Here is a 24,516-nt window from a genome sequence, read left to right as displayed (position 1 = left end):
TTCTCGCCAACACTGCAAGCCCTTCGCCACACTCCACTAGCGGGATGATCGATATACATGGCCTTGCCCGTGTTACCCACATCCCAAGAATACATTTTTAAGAAAGGAAACAACACTTGTATATAGCGAGGCAGTAAGGTACCGGCTGATTCACAGCCTCTGATTAATAAAGATGCCAAAAATTAAAAAAAATGCCAACAGTTCTCCATCTCAAATTTTATTTAAGTTGTTATGGTTTCAATTGACAAAAGCAAAAAAAAAATGTACAAAATGTAGGGCTTAAACAATTCAGATGATTTTTGTTTAACAAAAATTAATGTACAACATACTTGAAACAAAGCAATAATTCTCAGCGGGGACATTTTTGTACAACATGCGTTTCAAAAACTTTAGAGCTTAAGCTGATCACAGAGTAGCCCTTCCCACAAGACAAGCTGCTGAAAATATTATGGATTAACCCCATTAACTACAGCCATTTATTGGCTCTCAGCACAGAGACAGTCGTTGCTTAGCATCATTCAGAGTTGCAAGTGATTATTTTAGTGAACCTTTTCTCTTGTGCAAATTATTATTATTATTTTTTTTTAATTTACTTCCGATAGTAAACTTTAGATGTTTGGAAATCAAGGTTTACCGAAACAGGGAGTCCCCCACAGTGCCAAGTGCCGTGTACATGACAAGAGGGTGAATTTGGTGAGGGGAACTTGTCTAATGCAACACGTCGTGAGCAGCAAAATAAGAGTTTTTAAAAAAAAGTGTCATTGGAATGATGATGTATTCATATGTTCCCTTTGATTTCCTTTGGTCATTTATACAGAAAGCATTCAATCCTGAAGTGGTCTAGCAAAATTGATGCCCTACTCAATTATTCCAAAGTTGTCTTTCAAAATGATAATTTGACTGGTTTCAAACTACTTTCACACTTTTTTTTTTTTTTAAAACATACACTTTATTTATTCACTAACTAGGTAGATTGACAGTGACGAGAAAGTAAAAAAACAGAGCAATGTAAAGCAGACTGGTTAAGCCATACGAACACTAAGCCTCGCCAACATGCGGTAATACACCTGCACAATGCCACAAAGGTGGTCGAAAATACAAGTTAGCAATGTGACATGCAGCTCTTGGCAGCCATCATTGAGATATACACACTTAAAGCAGTAATCTTTAATGAAAGGAATAATTTTGTGATGGAAAGATCCAGGTATTGGAGGAAATGTTACAAATATTTAGTCTTGCAATCATTTCAAATTACAGCCCACATCAGAGGGGAATAAAATCAAAGCTTTGCAAGACTTTATTTTTTATTTTTTATTTTTTTAAAACAAACAACATTTCTCTTAACAGCCAAATAATAAATAACCACTACCTGTCTATATCACACAAACAGTTTACTTCATTGAAGGCTTTGTTAGTGTTATGAGCTGTTTAGACTTTTTCGGCTGACTCTGAAATGGTAAAAATCATGCTTTACGGAGAGAGAGTTCAATGAATATTTTTTTAGCTGATGATCTGCCTGCTTTGTCCGTAGCCGACCATGCCAGCCTGCGACGCTCCCTGGTTGCTTCCCATCTGTAGACCAATGATGTTCTTCCCCTGGCGCAGTTGCTCTTCTGTGAAATCACGTTTGTTCTCTTGTGCTTTCCTGCAATGGAGGAGGAACAGCAGATTAGTTGTACAGCCAATAGGAGCACGCACCCTGCGTAGAATGCACATGGCACAATCCCAGTAGCTCTCCCCGTTTAACACAATTGTTCTTGGAACAATTTCTAAACTGCTTTAGAGAAGTAAATTGGATTAGATTTTAAGAACACCGAGCAGGAATCAAGAAGCCCCATTGTTCTCTACGTTGTAGACTGACTGTTGAGTACAAGAGTAAAGATGTCTTACTGCAATTATATAGGGCCCTGGTGAGACCACACCTGGAGTATTGTGTACAGTTTTGGTCTCCTTACCTAAGGAAGGATATACTTGCCATAGAGGGAGTGCAACAAAGGTTCACCAGACTGGTTCCTGGGATAGGGGGATTTTCCTATGAGGAGACATTGAGAAGACTAGGTCTATACTCTCTGGAGTTTAGAAGAATGAGGTGATATCATTGAAACATACAAAATTCTTAGAGCTTGACAGGGTAGATGCAGGGAGGATGTTTCCCCTGGCTGGGGAGTCTAGAACCAGGGATCAGTCTCAGAATAAGGGGTCAGCCATTTAGGACTGAGATGAGAAATTTCTTCACTCAGAGGGTGGTGAATCTTTGGAATTCTCTACCCCAGAGGGCTGTGGAGGCTCAGTCGTTGAGTATATTCAAGACAGAGATTGATAGATTTTTGACTATTAAGGGACATGGGGATAGTGCAGGAAAGTGGAGAGGAGGTAGAAGATCAGCCATGATTTTATTGAATGGCAGAGCAGGCGCGAGGGGCCAAATGGCCTACTCCAATTTCTTATGTTCTTATTTTCTAGTCTGGTACAGAGTGTAAAAGTTCTCAATTAGAACTCCATGCAAGGCAAGATTGAATGAAAAATAACTAAGGTGCAATTCAAAACATTAATATAGGAGATTTAATGAGGATGCTGCCAGGACTGGAGAATATTAGCAATGAGGAAAGATTGGATAGGCTGGGGTTGTTTTCTTTGGAACAGAGGCGGCGGAGGGGAAACTTGATTGAGGTGTATAAAATAACGAGGGGCCTAGATAGAGTGGATAGGAAGGACCTATTTCCCTTAGCAGAGAGGTCAATAACCAGGGGGCATAGATTTAAAGTAATTGGTAGCAGGGTTAGAGGGGAGTTGAGGAGAACCTTTTTCACCCAGAGGGTGGTGGGGGGTCTGGAACTCACTGCCTGAAAGGGTGGGAGAGGCAGAAACCCTGATCACATTTAAAAAGTACTTGGATATGCACTTGAAGTGCCGTAACCTACAGGGCTACGGACCAAGAGCTGAAAAGTGGGATTAGGCTGGATGGCTCTTTTCAGCCAGCACTGATGGATTGGATATGGTGGCAAGGTTGTACATGCCTGGGTGGCACACTGTAATGTGGGGGGGGGGGGGGGGGGGAGGGGGTGACAAGATTAACTGTAGCCCTGTGCTGTTTAGTACTGTTGAATTAATTAGGGTTGAACACTACTGGCCAATTCCTCTACACACTGTACAAAGACCAGACTAGGAGTCCATGGAATGCTTGTTGGTATATGCATTTTAGTTGTGCCTGGGCTGCTTTTTATATCTTATTTTTAAGACTCTGTTCCTGGCAGCAATCAGAAATGCATGCGAGAAAGAATACGCAATACAAGTGATCTGTCAAATCATATCTTCATAAAATCAAAACTGTAATTGTCTTTTATGCCAATCTACAAGTCTGTGCTTGCAAGGAACATCATGTAACAGGCCTGGTTGATGTCATTGAGACCTGGAATATATTAAAGTTACCCAACTGTTAATAAAAAAAACTTTAAATTTGAAGGTGACCAGTTTCCCCTCATGAATAAAAATGAGACTTTTGGCAGAACAATTAATGCAGGGACGTGGATGTGACATCATTCCCGAGAGGCAAAGTGAAAGGTTGCTTTTAAAATGTAGATTAAATTTACGTGTTACAAGGTCGGGGGAGGGGTCCATGTGGTACAAACTTTAGTCCTGAAGAAATCTGCAGTAACCTTCTCCCTGCTTTGTGATGCAAACAGCACATGCATTGGTTTATTTGGGTAGTCCGTGATGGAGCTTGTATGGAATAATTTACCAAGCCATCCGATCAAAAGATTTTCATGGTGCAACACTTCTCAAAATGCATCACACATTGTGCATTTACCTTGATTAACGCACACGGCAAGATCCCATGGTGTAATTCATTCTATTCAATGCCCTATGGTAATTCAGGAGGGATATAGTTGGTCACAAATCCCACAAGCTCCGCTATTTCCACACTCGTGGGATAATGGGAGAATGCACATCAAGCAGTTAGCCAAATATTTGTGTTCTCAATCAATATGTGGGGTATGGCCGCCAAGGCAACATGCTTGTACTGGTCGACTATTGTATAGCCACTTGTGCTACTCACTTGTGGAACCAGTTTGGATCACCATGGTAATGTCCATCATTCCTTGTCACTGCAATACTTCCCAAGGCCATGAGGGTTCTCTGAACAGCAGCCATATCCTTTGCTGCAAGAGAGAGAGAGAATTGTTAAGTGCGTTCACCGATGACATCACAGCTTGTGCACATCAATGTGGAATGGGTGCTACCCTGCGGGATCCACGTACAATGCAACAGTGAACAACAACAACAAACAATGGCCTGGAGGTTTGCCCGGTCTTTATTTTATTTTTGAACACAATTATTAAGCAGTGCCCATTATAGGTTTACTGATGGCAGGCTATTCTGCCCAGTTACTCAGCTTTGAGCAGTGTTTCTCCCCCCCATCTCTCCCAAGGTCGTTGACTCCCTACTGTGGAACAGGGCCCTGGCTGCTCATCACAACCCAACTGGTTATTATTCACGAGTAGGCCTTAGTATGATTTGGACAGGTTGGGTGATTGGGCAGATGCAGTATAATATGGATAAATGCGAGGTTATCCACTTTGGTGGCAAAAACAGGAAGGCAGATTATTATCTGAACGGCAATAGATTGGGAGAAGGGGAAGTGCAATGAGACCTGGGTGTCCTTGTGCACCAGTCGCTGAAGGTAAGCATGCAGGTGCAGCAGGCGGTTAAGGCGGCAAATGGTATGTTGGAATTCGTAGCGAGAAGGTTTGAGTACAGGAACAAGGATGTCTTGCTGCAGTTGTACAGGGCTTTGGTGAGACCACACCTTGAGTATTGTGTGCAGTTTTGGTCGCCTTATCTGAGGAAGGATGTTCTTGCCATGGAGGGAGTGCAGCGAAGATTCACCAGACCGATACCTGGGATGGCAGGAATGTGGTATGAGGAGAGATTTGGTTGATTGGGCTTACGAATGAGAGGGGATCTCATTGAAACTTATAAAATTCTAACAGGACTAGACAGACTAGATGCAGGAAGGATGTTCCCGATGGTGGGGGGAGTCCAGAACCAGGAGTCACAGTCTAAAGATAAGGGGTAAGCCATTAAGAACAGAGATGAGGAGGAATTTCTTCACCCAGAGAGTGGTGAACCTGTGGAATTCTCTACCACAGAAGACAGTTGAGGCCAATTCATTAAATATATTCAAGAAGGAGTTAGATATATTTCTTAATGCTAAAGGGAAATGGGGAGAAAGCAGGGACAGGGTACTGAATTTGGATGATCAGCCATGATCGCATTAAATGGCGGAGCAGGCTCGAGGGGCCGAATGACCTGCTCCTATCTTCTATGTTTGACAGCGTCAGTTGTTCACCAGGCTGAGCCCACTTACAAATGCCTCAAATTTTTATCACTTAAAATGGAAGGGAGATGTAGATCAAGTGAATGATGGCCCAAGAGCGTACTGTAAACAGTTACGTCCGAATGTGGCTTTCAGTCAGCACCAATGCCTAGGAAAATGACATTGCAGATGCCAGCACACGGGATCAGTTAAAATATTTAGCTACGAGATACTTCCAAATGGTCACTAAACTAGCCGCTAAAATAAAATGGATGCCTCAACTTCACCAGCGCTCCATTAATACACACACACATACGTACATTCCCAGAGATCCACAGTCTGGAAGATGTCCGTTTTGTTGACTCCATATGCCTCAGCAGCTATCAGAAACCGAGACACCTGTTCCATTTGTTTAAAAGCCTTATCGGTTTCCTGAATCTTCTTGATGGGTTTCTTGTCCTCGGAGTAGAGACTGTTAATCAGTTGGCTCAGTACCTGCGGCAGAAGACGTACTTCAGATGATGATGATGATGTTGCAATACCAAATGACAAAATAAGTGCATAGCGACAGCAAATACCAACCGTCCACTCAAGTTACATGGACCCTTCCATTCCACTGGAAGGAAATCAGGAAGTGCTAGGCCCTAAATTGAAATTCCATTGCCAACCAGAGGATCTAATCCCATGTATTCTTGTCAATGGTGGGAAACTCTAGTTACCTACATGCTGATTATGACTAACATGTGCTAGTCTCAAGAACTTAACATAAGAACTAGAAGCAGGAGTAGGCCATATGGTCCACTCGAGCCTGCTCCGCCATTCAATAAGATCATGGCTGATCTTCGACCTCAACTCCACTTTCCCGCCCTATCCCTCGATTCCCTTAAGTGTCCAAAAAATCCAAGTCTTGAATATACTCAACGACTGAGCATCCACAGCCCTCTGGGGTAGAGAATGGCTTTAGCTCAGAAAGAAGGATTACACAAGATGAAATATTGCAGAGTCTGATTTTATACATTTTCTTTATACGGTGTATGATGATAATATTTGCCTGAACTGCTGGTTTTTCAGTGCGCACTCTCTGGAGTAGATTGCCAATTATATACTTTCCTACGCTCAAGGAAGGCCATTCGGACTGGGTGATAATTGCATACAGTCCGATGCAGTTCAAGTTCAGCAGGAGCGGAGTCACATCTGACAATGGGGCAAATCAGGAACCGAAGCAGAGGCCAGATAGGGAACAGCTAGCAGCCATTTCAAAAGCTGATCAGTTTTGTATCTTTCAATAGCTGCAGGTACCGAGCCAACTAAAGGGAACAGTAGCGTAGTGGTTTATGTTACTGGACTAGTAATCCAGAGGCCTGGACTAATGATCCACGAGTTGAAATCCCACCAAGGCAGCTGGAGAATTTATATTCGGTTAATTAAATAAATCTGGAATAAAAAGCTAGTTTCAGTAATGGTGACCACAAAACTATCGGATTGTTGTAAAAACCCATCTGGTTCACTAATGGGAAGGAAATCTGCTGTCCTTACCTGGTCTGGCCTACATGTGACTCCAGACCCACAGCAATGTGCTGCCCTCTGAAATGGCCTAACAAGCCACTCAGTTATCAAGGCGGCAGCTCACCACCACCCTCTCTAGGGCAATTAGGGCTGGACAATAAATGCTGGGTTTCCAGCGACGCCCACATCCCATAAACAAATAAAGAAATTTAATAGCTGCTTGCGAAATGTGATGCTACTATCACTGCACGTAGATATGGATTAGCTAGGTTATTACAGGCAAGATTAGCAAATACATACTAGCAAATCTACCATTATGACTGATGGGTGTTAAAGATGACTAGAAGCATGACTACCTTACTATGTGTTACCAAAGGAGAAAGATATACCCCGTTAAACGGCAAGTTTGATACGGAGTGCGGATTATGCAGTTTGGCATGTGGATTTAAACTCAAAATTCCCCAGTAACAATGGGGAAAGGGTCAATTTGAAACTAGTGAAAAGGTCTTGCCACTCATGGATCCCCAATGTCTGAGGGACCTAACCAGATGTTTACTCCAACTTTCACTACTGCATTACCAGAGGGATTATAAAAGAACACACTGAATACTCTCTATAGCATTTCACCTCCATTGACAAACCAGAGGCCGCGTTCGGCGTCCTCTACCGCTTCAAACTTGGGACCAATCCTCGAATGATCTGTAACCCCCGTTCCTTTAATGGAATACTCACCGTGCCGTCCTTAAGCCAAATTTGGAAACCCGGTCTCCCTGGCTCAGGTCGACCCACTTTCGCCCCGCACTGAGCAATAATCCACTCCACTAGCCGCTCCTCCAGTTCAGGTTCATACTTCTTCTCGATCTTGTCCCGAATAACCCGACTAAATCCATAAGCAGGTCCCTGGTTGGCCATGTTTTAATCGGTTAGGTAAGCCTGTGGCAGAAGCAGAGTTGGGACAGTTAGGGAACCATTATTAGATTTAACTGAACCAAGTACAGCAGAGCACATAAACAAACAGCAACATGCATTTATATAGAACAATAGCAAAATACTGCAGATGCTGGAAATCTGAAACAATAAATGCTAGAAACACCAATAGAAAACAGGAGCAGGAGTAGGCCATTCGGCCCCTCGAGCCCGCTCCGCCATTTAATGAGATCATGGCTGATCATCCAAACTCAGTACCCTGTCCCTGCTTTCTCCCCATATACCTTGATCGCCTCAAGAAATATATCCAACTCCTTCTTGAATATATTTAATGAATTAGCCTCAACTGCCCTGTGTGGTAGAGAATTCCACTGGTTCACCAGTCTCTGGGTGAAGAAATTCCTCCACATCAGTCCGAAATGGCTTACCCCTTATCCTTAGACTGTGACCCCTGGTTCTGGACTCACCAACCATCAGGAACATCCTTCCTGCATCTAGTCCTGTTAGAATTTTATAAGTGTCAATGAAGCCAGGCAGCATCCATGGAGAGAGAAAAACAGAGTTAACCTTTCAGGTCTGGGACCCTCCATCAGAACTGGAAAAGGTTCGAGATGTAACAGGGTTTAAGCAGGTGCAGAGACAGGGAGAGGGGGGGTGGGGGCGGAGGAAGGAATTGAAGGAACAGTCTGTGTTAGGGTAGGAGGCAGGGGAGATTAATGTTGCAAATGGAGATGGCAAAATGCATTTATAGAGTGCCTTTAAAATGTCTCAAGGCGCTTCAGGCGAGTGTAATCTGACAAAATTTGGAAGAAAATTTGCACAAAGTCTGCAAAACCAATCTCAATTTGTCAAAAATGTCTGTAAGGGAAAGATTTATATTTAAAGCAACATCAGAATTTAATTCTAGGTCATATGAAAGAAAGACTTTCATTTATACAGCACCTTTCACATGCTCAGAGCGTCCCAACAGTGTTTCACAGCCAATTAATTACTTCTGAAGTGGAGTAACTATAGTTTTGCAGGCAAACGCAGTAGGCAATTTGCACACAGGAAGCTCCAAAAAAAAAAGCCATGGGATAAATGACCAGATAAAATCTGTTTTGGCGATGTTGGTTGAAAGACACTAGGAGGACAACCTGCTCTTCTTTGAAAAAGTGCCATGGAATCCTTTACATGTGCCGGAGTGGGACTTGAACCCACAACCTTCTGATTTAAAAAAAGGAGTGTGCTAAAACTGTGGAAGCTTAAAGGCTTGATGAATTAAATAGCAAGAGCAGAAAGGGGCAATGCACCATCCAACCCCCTTCTTCAAAAAGGACAGCATACATCAAGAGTCTTCAATATTAGATTTGCCTTGAATGTCTCTTAATCTCTTCCACCTTCCATCCTATCACAGACCGTCCCTTTTGTTCTTTCATCCCCCTCCCCTTTTTCCCAGCCCCTACACTTGCTTAAAAATCTGTTCCATTTCCTGCTTTTTTCCAGTTCTGACGAAAGGTCATTGACCTGAAACGTTGAATCTGTTTCTCTCTTCACAGATGCTGCCTGACCTGCTGAGTATCTCCAGCAATTTCTGTTTTTATTTTAGATTTGTTATCCGTTTGATGAGAATTACCTGCTCTTCATTGGTAAAGTGGCTCCAGCCTGACAAGTACTCTTCCTAGAGAAGATCTTTGCTGTGCTATACTGGACATATAAATACAGCTCTACAGACAGCTTGTCATATGCCAATGCGGTGATATTTATCTAATGACTGTTTAACTACTGATGTTTAAAACACTTATAAATGATTAACAGTTGGTTCTCTTTGATCCCCATTCTTAATGCAGAAAGGCAACTCACTACAGGAATTTAATATTCCAATTTAAGAATTGAATTTCAAAGACAAGTTGCCACATCAGGAAAATATAAGAGAGAGAGAGATTTGCGATCCAACTCAACTATGGGATACATTTTCCACCAATCAGAAATGAGAGTGAGAAAGCAGTCATCAATACAAGGCTAGGTTCCTCACTTAATACTCATGCTGACCTTTTTGTTGGCATTAGTGACTGGAGGACAGTTCATCCAATAAGTTTTAAGTGATGATCAAAATAGGTTACACTTTAAATGTCCAGCCTTCACAAGATTAAAAACAATCCAAAAAGGAGTCAAACATTTGCTAACCTAATCCGCAAATGACCCATTGTACAGTACTGTGTTAGAGTGCGGAGTGCTCTGGGCTACTGTTCTGTAAACCTGCAGGGTGTGATCTTTTACTAAAATGGAAACCCTAAGGTGTCTTATAGAATGTACAGCACAGAAACAGGCCATTCGGCCCAAGCCAGTGTTTATGCTCCATACTATCTCCTCCCACCCTACCAGCATAACCTCCTATTCCTTTCTCCCTCATGTACTTGTCTAGCTTCCCCTTAAATGCACCCATGCGATTTGCCTCAACCACTCCTCATGGCACCAAGTTCCACATTCAGAATGCGTGTGTCTATGGTATCTTTGTGCCCGGTATCAAAAAAGTTTCAAAACTTCCATTTTGTTGTAATCCTCCGATGCTTTGCTCATAAATCTAGGATCTGAAGAACAGGCTGTGATATTTAGCAGTCATATGTTGAACTATATAGCCAACAAAAATAGTAGAATTCAAGTCACAGGAGGTAATGATCAAACTCTATAGTGCTCTGGTCAGACCACACCTTCAATACTTGCATCCAGTTCTGGTCCACAAGGAACAAGAGAGAGACATTCAGTAGCTGAAGGCAGTGCAGAGAAGAGACAGGAGGCTGATCGCCAGTGTCAGAGTTATAAGGGAAGACGTTGAGCTTTTTAAGTCTAGAAGGTGGTCCTCGAGGTATATAAAATATAAAAAGAACTTGGAATATTACTTTAAATTGAACTGCGAAAATTTCAATTGAATTACAACAGTGACTACACTTCAAACAGTACTTAATTGGCTGTAAAAGCGTTTTGGGACATCCGGTGGGCGTGAAAGGCACTATAAAAATCCAAGTCTTTCTTTGCAGGAGTAGAACAAAGGAAACATTCAAACTAGTTAAAAAAGTGTCATTTGAGGACAGATATTCAGAAAATTCTTCTTCCCAGAAAGAGCGAACAATGTACGGAATAACTTCCACATAGACAAAACCCCCAGAATCATTGGCTGCTACAAAAGGGGCGACCTTAGGATCTGTTTGGATGGATGAGTTAAAGTGGGCAGAATGGCCTTTCGGACCTGTAATTATGTGGCGATCCTGTGCTAACCTGGCCTGTCCTGGGAATGCCAGTGATCATCAAGGTCATTGTGGGGAAGCGGTCTAAATAGACACATCGAGGCCAATCAGAACCAACTGATGGAAACTTTGATATATTGACAGCTGCTTGGCTCCTCTTTGGGAAATGCCAGGTTATCCAAAGGGCAGAAAAATACTGTGGGAAATGACTGGCTTTTTTCCTCTTTCTGTACTTAAAAAAAATATTGTTGCACAATAGGTTGGCGTCTGACTAACATCTGAAGTATCGATGGACATGCTAAACACGTGATTTTTATATAAACAAATGTGTATTTCACCCCACACCAGTGAAGAACATATGATCTGATAAAGTCCGTGGGTTTGTTTCACTGATGTTAATGCACCTCTTTCAAGATGCATCACTCAATTAAATCCCAAAGTCCCCTCTAGTTGCTACGGCGACTTTGACCACAACTCCCAGCTAGAGGAATCCAGAGACGCTTGCATTTTTGAAAAGATTGAGAATAAACTACAATAATTGTGCAGTATTTGAAAGTTATGAAGAAATGAAATCTACCAAACAAACAAGTATTTATATAGCGCCTTTAACGTAATAAAACGTCCCAAGGCGCTTCACAGGAGCGTCATAAAACAAAATGCGACACCGAGCCACTTAAGGAGACATATGACCAAAAGCTTGGTCAAGGAAGGAGGTTTTAAGGAACATCTTAAAAAGAGGCGGAGAGGTTTAGGTAGGGAATTCCAGAGCTTAGGGCCTAGGCAGCTGAAGGCACGGCCACCGATGGTGGAGCGATTAAAATAAAGACTTGGGGTGGGGGGGGGGCAGGGGAGCGATTTCTTGAGCAGGCAGCCACTAAGTGCAAATCCTTTGTAGCACTTAATAATCTGGAGACCCAAACATTTATACAGTCTTAATCAGTCACTTCATTCAAATGGTTTGATAATTCAGTTGCTTTAGCACTGAACTCCCACTCTGCTGCTATTTAGATTACTCAATTCAGACTTTTGGGTAATTAAAAAATTCAAATTAAGAGTAGACTGGACATCTAAAGGTTTGATTCATTCCCATCAGCCATGGACATAGGGACCAAATTTAAAAAAGAAACAAAACACCATTTCACCCATCAAGATGGTGTATTTTCATACAGTGGAAATGGAGTTCAAAATATTTTCAACAAAAAAAAAATCCAAACAGAGCCCTGAATTATATCCATGGTGTATTCTGCTCAATAAGGCCTTCAACCATCTTGAGCATAACATCTAGTGCAGGCAGTTACAGTCACAATTGGAAGACCCCACATTTCCAGCTTCGAGATAGAAAAAAACCTTCATTCTCACCGACAGCAATAGCCCGAAAAGGTCAGCAAGATACCTTACTGGGAATAATTTATACCCGTGCCCCATTTTAAGCACGTGTACATGGGTTTGCCATTCTGCCACAAGTTTAAAAATCTTTTCTTTCAACAACAACATAAACTTATCGCAAGACACCAATAGGGCTGATTGTAGGATATTCCAGCCTATTTCGGGGACAAAGAATAGCCAACGGCATGAAAAAAAAAGCCCCTTTAAAGATGCAATCCATCCTGCCATTGCCCAGTCTTAGTCAGCCACATTTTCATACAAGCACACTCCAACACGGTGTATTAAAACATAGATTCAAAGCAAGGTTGAATTGCTGGTCTCAAGCAAAGACCAAACTGGGTGAGGGCTCATGAAAAGATTCACAACATTAAGACACCAACAATCGAGAAACACTGCCTTAAGTTCGGACGAAAGGTCAGCGACCTGAAACGCTGTCCGACCTGCTGAGTACTTTTCTATTTTTAATTCTGGATTTCCAGCAAACTGGTAGTAATTTGCTTTTGAGAATATAAACTTTGCCCGACAACTGGCCCAGAGAGGCTCCCTCGAGGTATGAACAACATCACTTGTGCCAGGCCGAGGAGCCAACTGAGGGCAAGCAGTAGCACCAGGACCCAGCTACATACGATCCTCTGCCAGTACTTGGTGCTTCAGCTCCAACTGTGGGAAGGTGTTGAGACGAAGGATGGGCTGATGCTTTGCGCACTCCGCCATAAAGCTGTCCCTCATCAATGGGCACGAATGGCAGTTAACACACAAAACCATTATTAAAATATAAATGTAAATGATATATCCTGACAATAACTAGCTCTTCACTTTCTTCCCCCCCCCCCCCCCAAATTAACATTAATTGGCAAATGACTCTGTCCAATGGAAGAGGCAGTCAAACAAAGACCTGGAAATTCCACTAGGATTGTCTGGTGGGAAGCCAGCAGAACCCACCACCAACAACTTGCATTTATATAGCACCTTTAACGTAGTAAAAAGTCCCAAGGCGCTTCACAGGAGCGTTAACAAACAAAATTTGACACCGAGACACATAAGGAGATATTAGGGCAGATGACATAGAAACATAGAAGATAGGAGCAGGAGTAGGCCATTCGGCCCCATTCCACCATTTAATGAGATCATGGCGGATCATCCAAATTCAGTACCCTGTCCCTGCTTTCTCCCCATATCCCTTGACCCCTTTAGCCTTAAGAAATATATCCAACTCCTTCTTGAATATATTTAATGACTTGGCCTCAACGGCCTTCTGTGGTAGAGAATTCCACAGGTTCACCACTCTCGGTGAAGAAATTCCTCCTCATCTCAGTCCTAAATGGCTTACCCCTTATCCTTAGACTGTGACCCCTGGTTCTGGACTCCCCCGCCATCGGGAACAGCCTTCCTGCATCTAGTCTGTCTAGTCCGGTTAGAATTTTATAAGTTTCAATGAGATCCCCTCTCATTCTTCTAAACTCTAGCGAAGCTAGACCAAAAGCTTTAAGGAGCATCTTAAAGGGGGAATGAGGTAGAGATGCGGAGAGGATTTCAGAGCTTAGGGCCTTGGCAGCTGAAGGCACGGCCACCAATGGCGGAGTGATTAAAATCGACGATGCTCAAGAGGCCAGAATTGGAGGAGCGCAGATATCTGAGGGTTGTGGGGCTGGAGATTATTAGAGATAGGGAGGAGCAAGGCCATGGAAGGATTTGAATCATAGAATCAGAGGTTTACAGCATAGAAGGTGGCCATTCGTCCCATCATGTCTGCGCCGGCCGAAAGAGCTTTCCAGTCTAATCCCACTTTCCAGCTCTCGGTCCGTAGCCTTGTAAAACAAGGATGAGAATTGTAAAAATCACGCCATTGCTTAACTGGGATCCAATGTAGGTCAGCGAGCACAGGGGAGATGGATGAACGGGACTTGGTGCGAGTTAGGATACGGGCAGCAGAGTTTTGGATGAACTCAAGTTTACGGAGGGTAGAACGCGAGAGGTCGGCCAGGAGCATAAATAGCTGAAGTTTCCAGAGGGTGCTGCCCTATGCTGGGATACAGTTCCACAGGCAACCCACTAATACCACATCTATTCATTATGTGCAAGCTTAAATAGCGAGCGTGAGCAAGCAATTCAACCACTAAAGAAATCTCAGCAGATCACAATCTTGAGGATTTTAAAATGATGGAAGGGAATGGACTCCGTCATATTGGGAATGGCAAGACTTGAAGACATCCATAAGAGTGTGTAGGCAAAGAGCCGCGCTAGATGCCAGGAGGTATTTCTTTTCGCAGTCATTACCCTCTGGAACTGACTATCTGAACGAAGGGTCATCGACCTGAAACATTAACTCTGTTTCTCTCTCTCTCTACGATGCTGCCTGACCTGCTGAGTGTTTTCAGCATTTTCTGTTGTTGCTTCAGATTTCCAGCATCCGCAGTATCTTGCTATTGTATCTGAACATGCTATGGGTACAGATTTGCTACGGTCCTTTAACAGGGAACTTCACAAGTTCTTGAGTGAAAAGGGCATTTGCATTGATAGAAAGTTGACGGTTATTTGTGAGCATGATGAGTTACATAGATACATAGAAGATAGGAGTAGGCCACTCGGCCCTTCGAGCCTGCTCCGCCATTCAATGAGATCATGGCTGATCATCCAAATTCAGTATGCCTTCTCCCCATATCCCTTGAGCCTTAAGAAATATATCCAACTCTTTCTCGAATATACTTAATGAACTGGCCTCCACCGCCCTCTGTGGCAGAGAATTCCACAGGTTCACCACTCTCTGGGTGAAGAAATTCCTCCTCATTTCAGTCCTAAATGGCTTACCCCTTATCCTTAGACTATGACCCCTGGTTCTGGACTCCCCGGCCATCAGAAACATCCTTCCTGCATCTAGTCTGTCCAGGCCTGACAGAATTTTATAGGTTTCGATGAGATCCCCTCTCAATCTTCTAAACTCCAGTGAGTATAAGCCCAATCGACACAATCTCTCCTCATACGTCATTCCTGCCATCCCAGGTATCAGCCTGGTGAATCTTCGCTGCACTCCTTCCATGGCAAGAACGTCCTTCCTCAGGTAAGGTGACCAAAACTGCACACAATACTCAAGGTGTGGTCTCACCAAGGCCCTGTACAACTGCAGCAAGACATCCTTGTTCTTGTACTTGAACCCTCTTGCTACAAAGGCCAACATACCATTTGCCTTCTTAACCGCCTGCTGCACCTGCATGCTTACCTTCAGCGGCTGGTGTACAAGAACACCCAGGCCTCTTTGCACTTCCCCTTCTCCCAATCTATTACCATTCAAATAATAATCTGCCTTCCTGTTTTTGCCACCAAAGTGGATAACCTCACATTTATCCACATTATAGTGCATTTGCCATGTTTCTGCCCAATCACCCAACCTGTCCAAATCGTGCTGGAGTTTCACAACATCCTCCTCACAGCATATCCTCCCCCCCAGCTTTGTGTCATCTGCAAACATTACATCCAATTCCCTCGTCCAGATCATTAATATATATTGTGAACAGCTGGGGTACCCCACTAGTCACTGCCTGCCACTCAGAAAATGACCCGTTTATTCCAACTCTTTGCTTTCTGTCCGCCAACCAGCTCTCTATCCAAGTCAATACCTTGCCCCCAATCCCATGTGCCCTAATTTTGCACGCTAATCTCTTATGCGGGACCTTATCGAAAACCTTCTGAAAGTCCAAATACACCACATCCACTGGTTCTCCCTATCTATTTTACCAGTTACATCCTCAAAAAATTCTAGATTAGTCAAGCATGATTTACCTTTTGTAAATCCATGTTGACTTTGTCCAATCCAGTCACTGCTTTCCAAGTGCTCTGCTATTACATCTTTTATAATGGACTCTAGCATTTTCCCCACTACCGATGTAATTCCCAGCCTTTTCTCTACCACCTTTTTTGAATAGTGGGGTAACATTAGCTACCCGCCAATCCATGGGTACCGTTCCAGAGTTTATCGAGTTCTGGAAGATGACCAACAATGCATCTACTATTTCTAGGGCCACTTCCTTAAGTACCCTGGGATGTAGATTATCAGGCCCTGGGGATTTATCAGCCTTCAGTCCCATCAATTTTCCTAACACCATTTCCCTACAAATACTGATTTCTTTCAGTTCCACCCTTTCATCAGACCCTATGTTCCCCGGCATCTCTGGGAGGTTATTTGTGTCCTCCTTTGTGAAGACAGAACCAAAATATGTATTTAGTTGGTCTGCCATTTCTTTGTTCCCCATTATAAATTCCCCCGATTCTGACTGCAAGGGACCTACGCTTGACTTCACCAATCTTTTTCTCTTCACATATCTATAAAAGCTTTTAGAGTCAGTTTTTATGTTCTCTGCAAGCTTACTCTCATATTCTATTTTCCCTTTCTTAATTAACCCCTTTGTCCTCCTTTGTTGAATCCTAAACTGCTCCCAATCCTCAGGATTATTGCTTTTTCTGGCCAATTTATGTGCCCTCTCCTTGGACCTTATGCTATCCCTAATTTCCCTTGTTAGCCACGGTTGGGTCACCTTTTTTGTTTTATTTTTATGCCAAACTGGGATGAACAAATTCTGTAGTTCATCCATTCGGTCTTTGAATGTTTGCCATTGCCTATCCACCGTCAACCCTTTGAGTGCCATTCCCCAATCAATCCTACCCAACTCGCTCCTCAGACCATCATAGTTTCCTTTATTTAAATTGAGGACCCTAGTCTCCGAGTCAACTACTTCATTCTCCATCTTAATGAAGAATTCAATCATATTATGATCGCTCTGACCCAAGGGGCCTCTTACAACAAGATTGCTAATTAATCCTTTCTCGTTACATAATACCCAGTCTAAGATGGCCTGATCTCTGGTTGGTTCCTCGACATATTGGTCCAGGAAACCATCCCGTAAACACTCCAGGAATTCCTCCTCCACAGTATTGTTACTCATTTGGTTGGCCCAATCTATATGTAGATTAAAGTCACCCATGATGACTGCTGTGCCCTTATTGCACGCTTCTTTAATTTCTCTTAATGCCATCCCCAACCTCCGCCTTACTGTTTGGCGGACTATAAACCACTCCCACTAACGTTTTTTTCCCCCTTAGTATTTCTCAATTCTACCCATACAGATTCCACCTCATCAGAGCCAATATCCTTCATTACAATTGTGTTAATCCCTTCTTTAACCAGTAATGCTACCCCACCTCCCTTTCCTTTTTGCCTATCTTTCCTGAATATCGAATACCCCTTTAGGGAATTTACCAGCATGTTGAGTTCCCAGTCCTGGCCTTCCTTGAGCCACGTTTCCGTAATCCCAACCAAATCGTATTTGTTTACTTCTATTTGCGCAGCCAATTCATCCACCTTATTACAAATGCTCCTCGCATTAAGACACAAAGCCTTCAGGCTTGTTTTTTTAACGCTCTTAGACCCATTAGAATTATTATTTACTGTGGCCACATTTGATTTAAACCGTTGATTTCTCTGACTGCCACTTTTGTTTTTCTCCTTCCTATCTTTTGCTTTTGTCCTTGTTTCCCTTTCCTCTGTCTCCTTGCTCAGGTTCCCAACCCCCTGCCATTTTAGTTTAAACCCTCCCCCACAGCACTAGCAAACACTCCCCCTGGGACATTGGTTCCAGCCCTGCCCAGGTGCAAACTGTCCAGTTTGAACTGGTCCCACCTCCCCCAGAACCGGTTCCAATATCCCAGGAACTTGAATCCCTCCCCCTGGCACCATTCCTCTAGCCACATATTCATCTGAAGTATCCTTCTATTTCTACTCTGACTAGCACGTGGCACTGGTAGCAATCCTGAGATTACTACCTTTGAGGTCCTGTTTTTTAATTTATCTCTTATCTCTTAACTCCCTATACTCCGCTTTAGGACCTCATTGACTACCATGTTTTTCTGGGACTTTGTTTAATTATTTTAGGGAATTTACCAGCATTTTGCTTCTTGCAGGAGACTGCATGGAGAGAGGGTGGGTAAAGAGTGCACTGGGTTGCAACATGTCTGGATGGGGCAGGCTAGATGGGCCGCTTCCACCCATCTTTTCATATTGTTCACACTCATTTTCCAGTCATCGTCACTGGATAACAATCCAACATTGATTCTCCCCTCCCTACCTCAGAGACACCGAGGCCAGTTGCAGCACCCTAACCCTCATCCTGTTGAAAAATCAGTTATCTCACAACAGACCAAGGATTGAATCTGGGACTTTCTGATCTGAGTGGCATTGGGGAAGTGCGCACTCGAGAGCTGCTTTATTGCTACCACATAGGCGGAGTCTCATTTCCTATCCAAGAACGATAGATTAGATTAGCGTTTTCATTTTAGAACATGCGTTGAACGGCATTGTAAATATTATGGCCTTCAACTTTTCTAATCTCTCGCTTTGATTATAGTTTGTATTATGATAAGGCTTATTATAAATGGCCTTGATGTGTCTCAAGGTTTGTTGTTGGACGCTCAGCACAGCTGAATGTTAGTCTGGTACAGTCATTTTGGTAACATAACGAAGAGCTTTGTGCAGAGAACCAATTTAAAACTCCTTAGCTGCCAGTGCCCAGGAGTCAATGTATTCCATGGCGATACTCCATAGCAATAAACTGATCAACCAGTAAATCTCTTCCAAGCTGAACAGTTGTGCATCGTGTGTGATCAAAGCTTTTCAAACCCAATTTCCACTGCAGTCCCATCCATATATGGCATGCCAAAGATTACACTCGAACCTACTTTGGGTTTCTGTGGAAGCAGAACTATCCTGTCCCTCCCATTAAAGTTTACTCTCAACAAAAACCTTGCATTTATCACGTGCATTTAATGTAGTAAAACGTCCCAGGGCGCTTCACGGGGCGATTATCAGACAAAATTTGACACCGAGCCACAAGGAGATATGAGGACAGGTGACCAAAAGCTGGGCCAAGATCATTTTGAGCGTATGGTATTCTGAAATGTGTTCCCTCCCTGCTATTCTCTACCCTTGTGTGCTGTAAATTCAGCTTCCACCATGCTGCTGAAGTTAGCCTCTAGATGGCACAACAGATACACTTGTTGATTGTTCTCCCTCTCCTATGGGGGACGGTCTGGGCTCTACGCAGCACCGCGCCCTAGCAACAGGCCTGTGACCAGCAACTCGGCCTCCAAAAAGGAAAAACCTGGCATCCCACTGAAGTGTGGGATCCAGCTGGCTCTCTCAACATACTCGGGATGAAATGCATGGCTGTAGGAGAGACGGGGCCGAGTAGAAAAAGATATGCACATCAAAATCACAGCATGGAGATTTTTTAGCAACATTCGATCTGTTCATGCATTATCAGCAGCTGTGAGCTCTGTAGCCAAAACAAAAGAAAAAGGTCACACAGTTACACCTACAATTTCTCCCATGTATTTATGTCAAAGGTCTAGACGGTATTAACTGACCTGCCAGTTTTGTCAAACTTCACAACTTTAATAATAGAAATATCTTTTAAAGCTCTTAAACTTCAGCAAAAACGTGCAGCCATGTCAGTTCAATTTTACCATCAGCAACTTGCATTTACACAGTGGCTTTAACACAGAAAATGACCCAAGACCTGATCAAATAGATAATGGGACTGGATGTTAGAATCATAGTAACGTACGGCACAGAAACATAGAAGTAGGCCATTCGGCCCTTCGAGCCTGCTCCGCCATTCAACGAGATCATGGCTGATCATCCAAACCCTAGCACCCGGTCCCTACACCGACAGCCATCCCACCCAAGCCCTATCCCCGTAACCCCACGTATTTAATCCCCCCTAACACTAACGGCCAATTTTTTTTTTTTTTTTTATAAATCATGGCCAATCAACCTAACCCGCACATCTTTGGACTGTGGGAGGAAACCGGAGCACCCGGAGGAAACCCACGCAAACACGGGGAGAATGTGCAAACTCCACACAATCACCAGAGGCCAGATTTGAACCCGGGTCCCTGGCGTTGTGAGGCAACAGTGCTAACCACTATGCCATTCAAGGAGGCCATTCAGCCCATCGTGTCTGTGCCGGCCAAAACAGAGCCACCCAGCCTAATCCCACTTTCCAGCTCTTGGTCTGTAGCCCTGTAGGTTACGGCACTTCAGGTGCATATCAAAGTACTTTTTAAATGCAATGAGGGTTTCTGCCTCTACCACCCTTTCAGGCAGTGAGTTCCAGACCCCCACCACCCTCTGGGTGAAAAAAGTTCACCTGAACTCCCCTCTAATCCTTCTACCAATTACTTTAAATCTACACCCACTGGTTATTGACCTCTCTGCCAAGGGAAATAGGCCCTTCCTATCCACTCTATCTAGGCCCATCATAAATTTTATACACTTCAATTAAGTCTCCGCCTAGCCTCCTCGGTTCCAAAGAAAACAACCACAGCCTATCCCATCATTCCTTGTAGCTAAAATTCTCCAGTCCTGGCAACATCCTCGTAAATCTCCTCTGTACCCTCTCTGGTGCGATGTTGGGAGAGTTAGGAGGTGTGACTAACCACTTGGCTGCAAAGGTGGAGAGAGAGAGGTGGAGGGGTTTAGGGAGAGAGTTCCAGAGAACAAAGCCAAGGAGTGAAGGGAGGGGGGGCTGGGATGCACAAAAGGCAAGTCGAAAGCTTGTTGGGGGCTGGGGCGGTGCATCAGGCTGGAGGAGACTGCACAAGGAAGAGGACTTAAAAGATGTGTCCTGGGGTACAGGGAGCCAACCGAGGTGGAGGAGAACACAAGTGATGGGAGGGTGATAGTCCGTGGGGGTCAGGATACGGAGGGGCGAGTTCTGGACAAGTTGAATGCTATGGAGGGTTGGAACGGAGACAAAAGTCACCAGAACATCCAGCTGCGGTTCAGGTGGATATGAATGTAATGGTTTTATAAACTCTCACCTCAAAACTCGTGTAATGAATCGTTATTTACCTGATTAAATGTGTTTTAACTTTTATACACCGCACATTGGTACTTCTAACACGCCCAATAGTTGCCTTGTCCTAGGGGGTCGGGGCTAATCAGTAACTTAGGAGAGAAGACGAGTGAGAACCGCCCCCAGGTGACGATCAGAGGACTCGGGTCAAAAAGGAAACAATGGCCAGTTTACTGAGCACAGAAGAATCATAGAAACCCCACAGTGCAGATAGAGGCCATTTCGGCCCATCGAGCCTGCACCCACACATATCCCACCCTATCCCCGTAACCCTCCGTATTTAATCCCCCTAACACTAAGGGTCAATTTATCATAGCCAATCAGCAGGGGAAACTAAATCGAAGGGAAGTTTCTACATTACTGCAGAACAATTAAATTCATAATCTACATCTGGAATGAGAGGGGATTTAATCCAGATCTAACCTCTGGGGTTGTAGTCTAGTTCCAAAAACTCTGAATTGTTACATTACCCGAGTCACCAAGTGAGTTTCACCCTCACGTGTTGCCTGGATTATCATAGACACACCACGGCACAAACACGGGTTTATAACTCGTCTATTTTTGAGAATTGCATGAGTTACATTTATGTGTTTAAAAAAAAAGGTCCTTTCCAAATAAAAAAAGCCAAGTAAAAAGAATTCTGAAGTAAAATTATAAGTATTTTTTCATGCTCGAAAAAGCCCCGCGGGCTGCAAGAGTGAGCCACACCCAAGATTTCAACACTTGCACAAACACAGGGCGACGAAGAACCCAGTACATTTGCAGGTTACATGAAAAGAAACAGTTAAAACACACAACCAAGTACCTGACAGACCTGCGCTTGTAGAAAGGTCCAGTTAAAGTTGCTACTTTTAGGGAAAAAAATTCTACTTTTCAGTTTTAAAAGATCTTAAAAATCCAACTGCGATGTTAAATTGATACATATGAGAATTTGTAAACGGGAAAACGAATTGCATTGTCAAATCGGATACCAATACTTATCCCACTTTCCAGCTCTTGGTCCGTAGTACAGCATGTGTACAATTCACTCATCCCAACCTGATTTAAGATTAGATCCGTTTTTTTAAAAATTGTTAAACAATTTATATTATAAGTTGTGCCACATTAAATTCAACGATATAACTAAACGTCAATTGCAACTGAGAAATAAAAAAAGAGCCTTTTCAATCCAAATATTCGTCATTGCAAGAGCGAGTTGGGTTCAGAGTGTTTTGTCACTTACTTTTCCACAACAGGAGAGAGAGACAGATGTTGCTGCGTTCGCTGCTGTCCAGAGAGTGTGGAGGTTCAGTCTGGGAGCTCCGTCTAAAAAAGATCTCCTTATCACCATGACGTCAGCTAGTCAAGAAAAGGAAAGCAACGCCTTACATGGGCAATCAGTATTGGGGCCGGGTCCTTATTTGGTGAAAGGCGCAGAGAGAGAGACAATAAGCCAGAGGCAGGTTCGTTAAAATTGACACATTCCCCACATTCCAAACTTATGTTGATTTCAAAGCCGGGGCGCTTAAACCAGAGCGTCACCTTAGTCCATTTATGGACTGCGGTAAAACAGACCCTTTTGGTATAAAGGTATCACTTTTTAATTACTACTTTTTTCTTTAGCAGAATTTGTAAACAAAAAACGTTGGTTACATTGCCACAGTAATCAGTGGATAGATTTTTAAAAAAATATGATAGCACGATTTGAAAGAGGATATATATATATATAATATGTGTGTGTTTAAAAGCAGCTTTCTAAAAAAGGAGACTTAACTGAAATGATGAGTGAGGCTGGGTGTGTGAGCCAGCCCCAGTCCGATTCTGTCGGAAGGAGTGACACCAAATATCTGAACATGTCAGTCAGTTTGTTAAAGTTTGACAACAGAGCTTTTTTTTTACAAATTTTGCTCAAGTAATAATATTGAGATACCGTGTCTTACTTATTTTAGTTTCCTGTTTCCTATTTTTTTTTAGTTTCCTCTTTCCCCCCTCGCTCTATCCAGCTGATATAACTTGGCTGCTCATCTTCATTGTATAGGAATGGGTGGGGAGTTTATGGTGCTGCAATTCAATTGGGATACTGACATCTGCTGGCGGATCTGCACATAACTCCGCTATTAGGTTGTAATAACTGCATTTTATCTGAGAGGTTTTTACTTAACTTATTCTCCTAGGCAATAGTTATGTCATAAAGATCCCGAGCACCACATCATGCTAGGACCTCACCAACCCAAACTGGTTCAATGCAAAGCAATGTGAAAAACAAGTTATTCCATCATGTCTACAATAGTTTTTTCTTTAGCTCACTTTCCCCATCATTCTCTCCCCTTAATAACAACAGAAACCTCTGGAAAAGCTCAGCAGGCCAGGCAACATCCGTGGAGAGAGAAACAGAGTCAGCGTTTCGGGTCGAAACCCTTCGTCAGAACTGAGGGAAAAAGGCAGGAAAAGAAACAGATTAAAAGGCAGTTTGGGGGCTGGGAAATGGGGGAGGGGATGAAGGAAGAGACATTAAGAGATATTCAAGGTGAGACGAGATGGTAATAGGACAGGTAAAGAGACAGACAATGGCTCGAGATGAAGTGTGAAATGCGCTGGCAGAGTGAGAGACAGCTGCCATGTGGGAGAGAGAGGGGGAAAAGGAAAAGGCACAAACCAAAAGAGTGGATAAAAAATATAAAAATATAATAGGGGCCGAGGTTATGATCTGAAATTGTTGAACTCGATATTGAGTCCGGAAGGCTGTAAAGTGTCTAATCGGAAGATGAGGTGCTGTTCCTCGAGCTTACGCTGAGCTTGAAGACGCTGGAAAACCTCAGCAGGCCCTTCCTCTCCCCTTACCTCTCTTCTTCTGAAGGCAGCGACTGATGGCGAGGGCACAGTTCCATGGATGGTGACAATTCTCCGGTGTCTTGCCCAACTGGCTATTTTTGATGTGTGAGCTTCCACAATGTGCTATTCTACCATGGGGGGTGCTCCAGCTTAACTCGATCTGGATACTACTTGAGGGAAGCACTGTTCCAACAGCAAATCACTGGACAGTGGTCAGGATTGGGGCCTCTGGTTGATTATTTTCCACCAGCCCTTCCTCAGAAGCTGATCCCTGCTGGAGGTCCACAGGTGGATGTTGGATAAGGATAGGCTGTGCTTAATTACTAAGGCTTAATGTTAACTGCAACCACAACTTATAAATAAAGAATGTTCATAGTTTCACTATAAATAACACATGGGGAATCTTCCCCATTGCATTTTAATTATGAGTTGGTCTTGC

General features: G+C 43.3%; 1 protein-coding gene across 1 annotated transcript; it reads right to left on the bottom strand.

Annotated features, from left to right (window-relative positions):
• Nucleotides 1-201: 201 nt before the first annotated feature.
• On the bottom strand, nucleotides 202-22,605 carry LOC147100310 (transgelin-like). Its single transcript, XM_085967870.1, has 5 exons — nucleotides 22,489-22,605; nucleotides 7,556-7,756; nucleotides 5,638-5,812; nucleotides 4,058-4,160; nucleotides 202-1,645 (listed from the first exon to the last, which is right to left on the bottom strand). Exons 2-5 carry the CDS (start codon nucleotides 7,733-7,735, stop codon nucleotides 1,501-1,503), a joined length of 603 nt encoding a protein of 200 aa, XP_085823996.1. The 5' UTR covers nucleotides 7,736-7,756; nucleotides 22,489-22,605; the 3' UTR covers nucleotides 202-1,500.
• Between the last annotated feature and the right edge of the window lie 1,911 nt (nucleotides 22,606-24,516).

This window comes from Somniosus microcephalus, chromosome 26, assembly GCF_052327205.1.
Source record: "Somniosus microcephalus isolate GS21.2 chromosome 26, FLI_Smic_1.0, whole genome shotgun sequence".
Classification (NCBI taxonomy): domain Eukaryota; kingdom Metazoa; phylum Chordata; class Chondrichthyes; order Squaliformes; family Somniosidae; genus Somniosus; species Somniosus microcephalus.
Note: the sequence above shows the minus strand (reverse complement) of the source record. Positions and strands in the feature narration are given on the sequence as shown.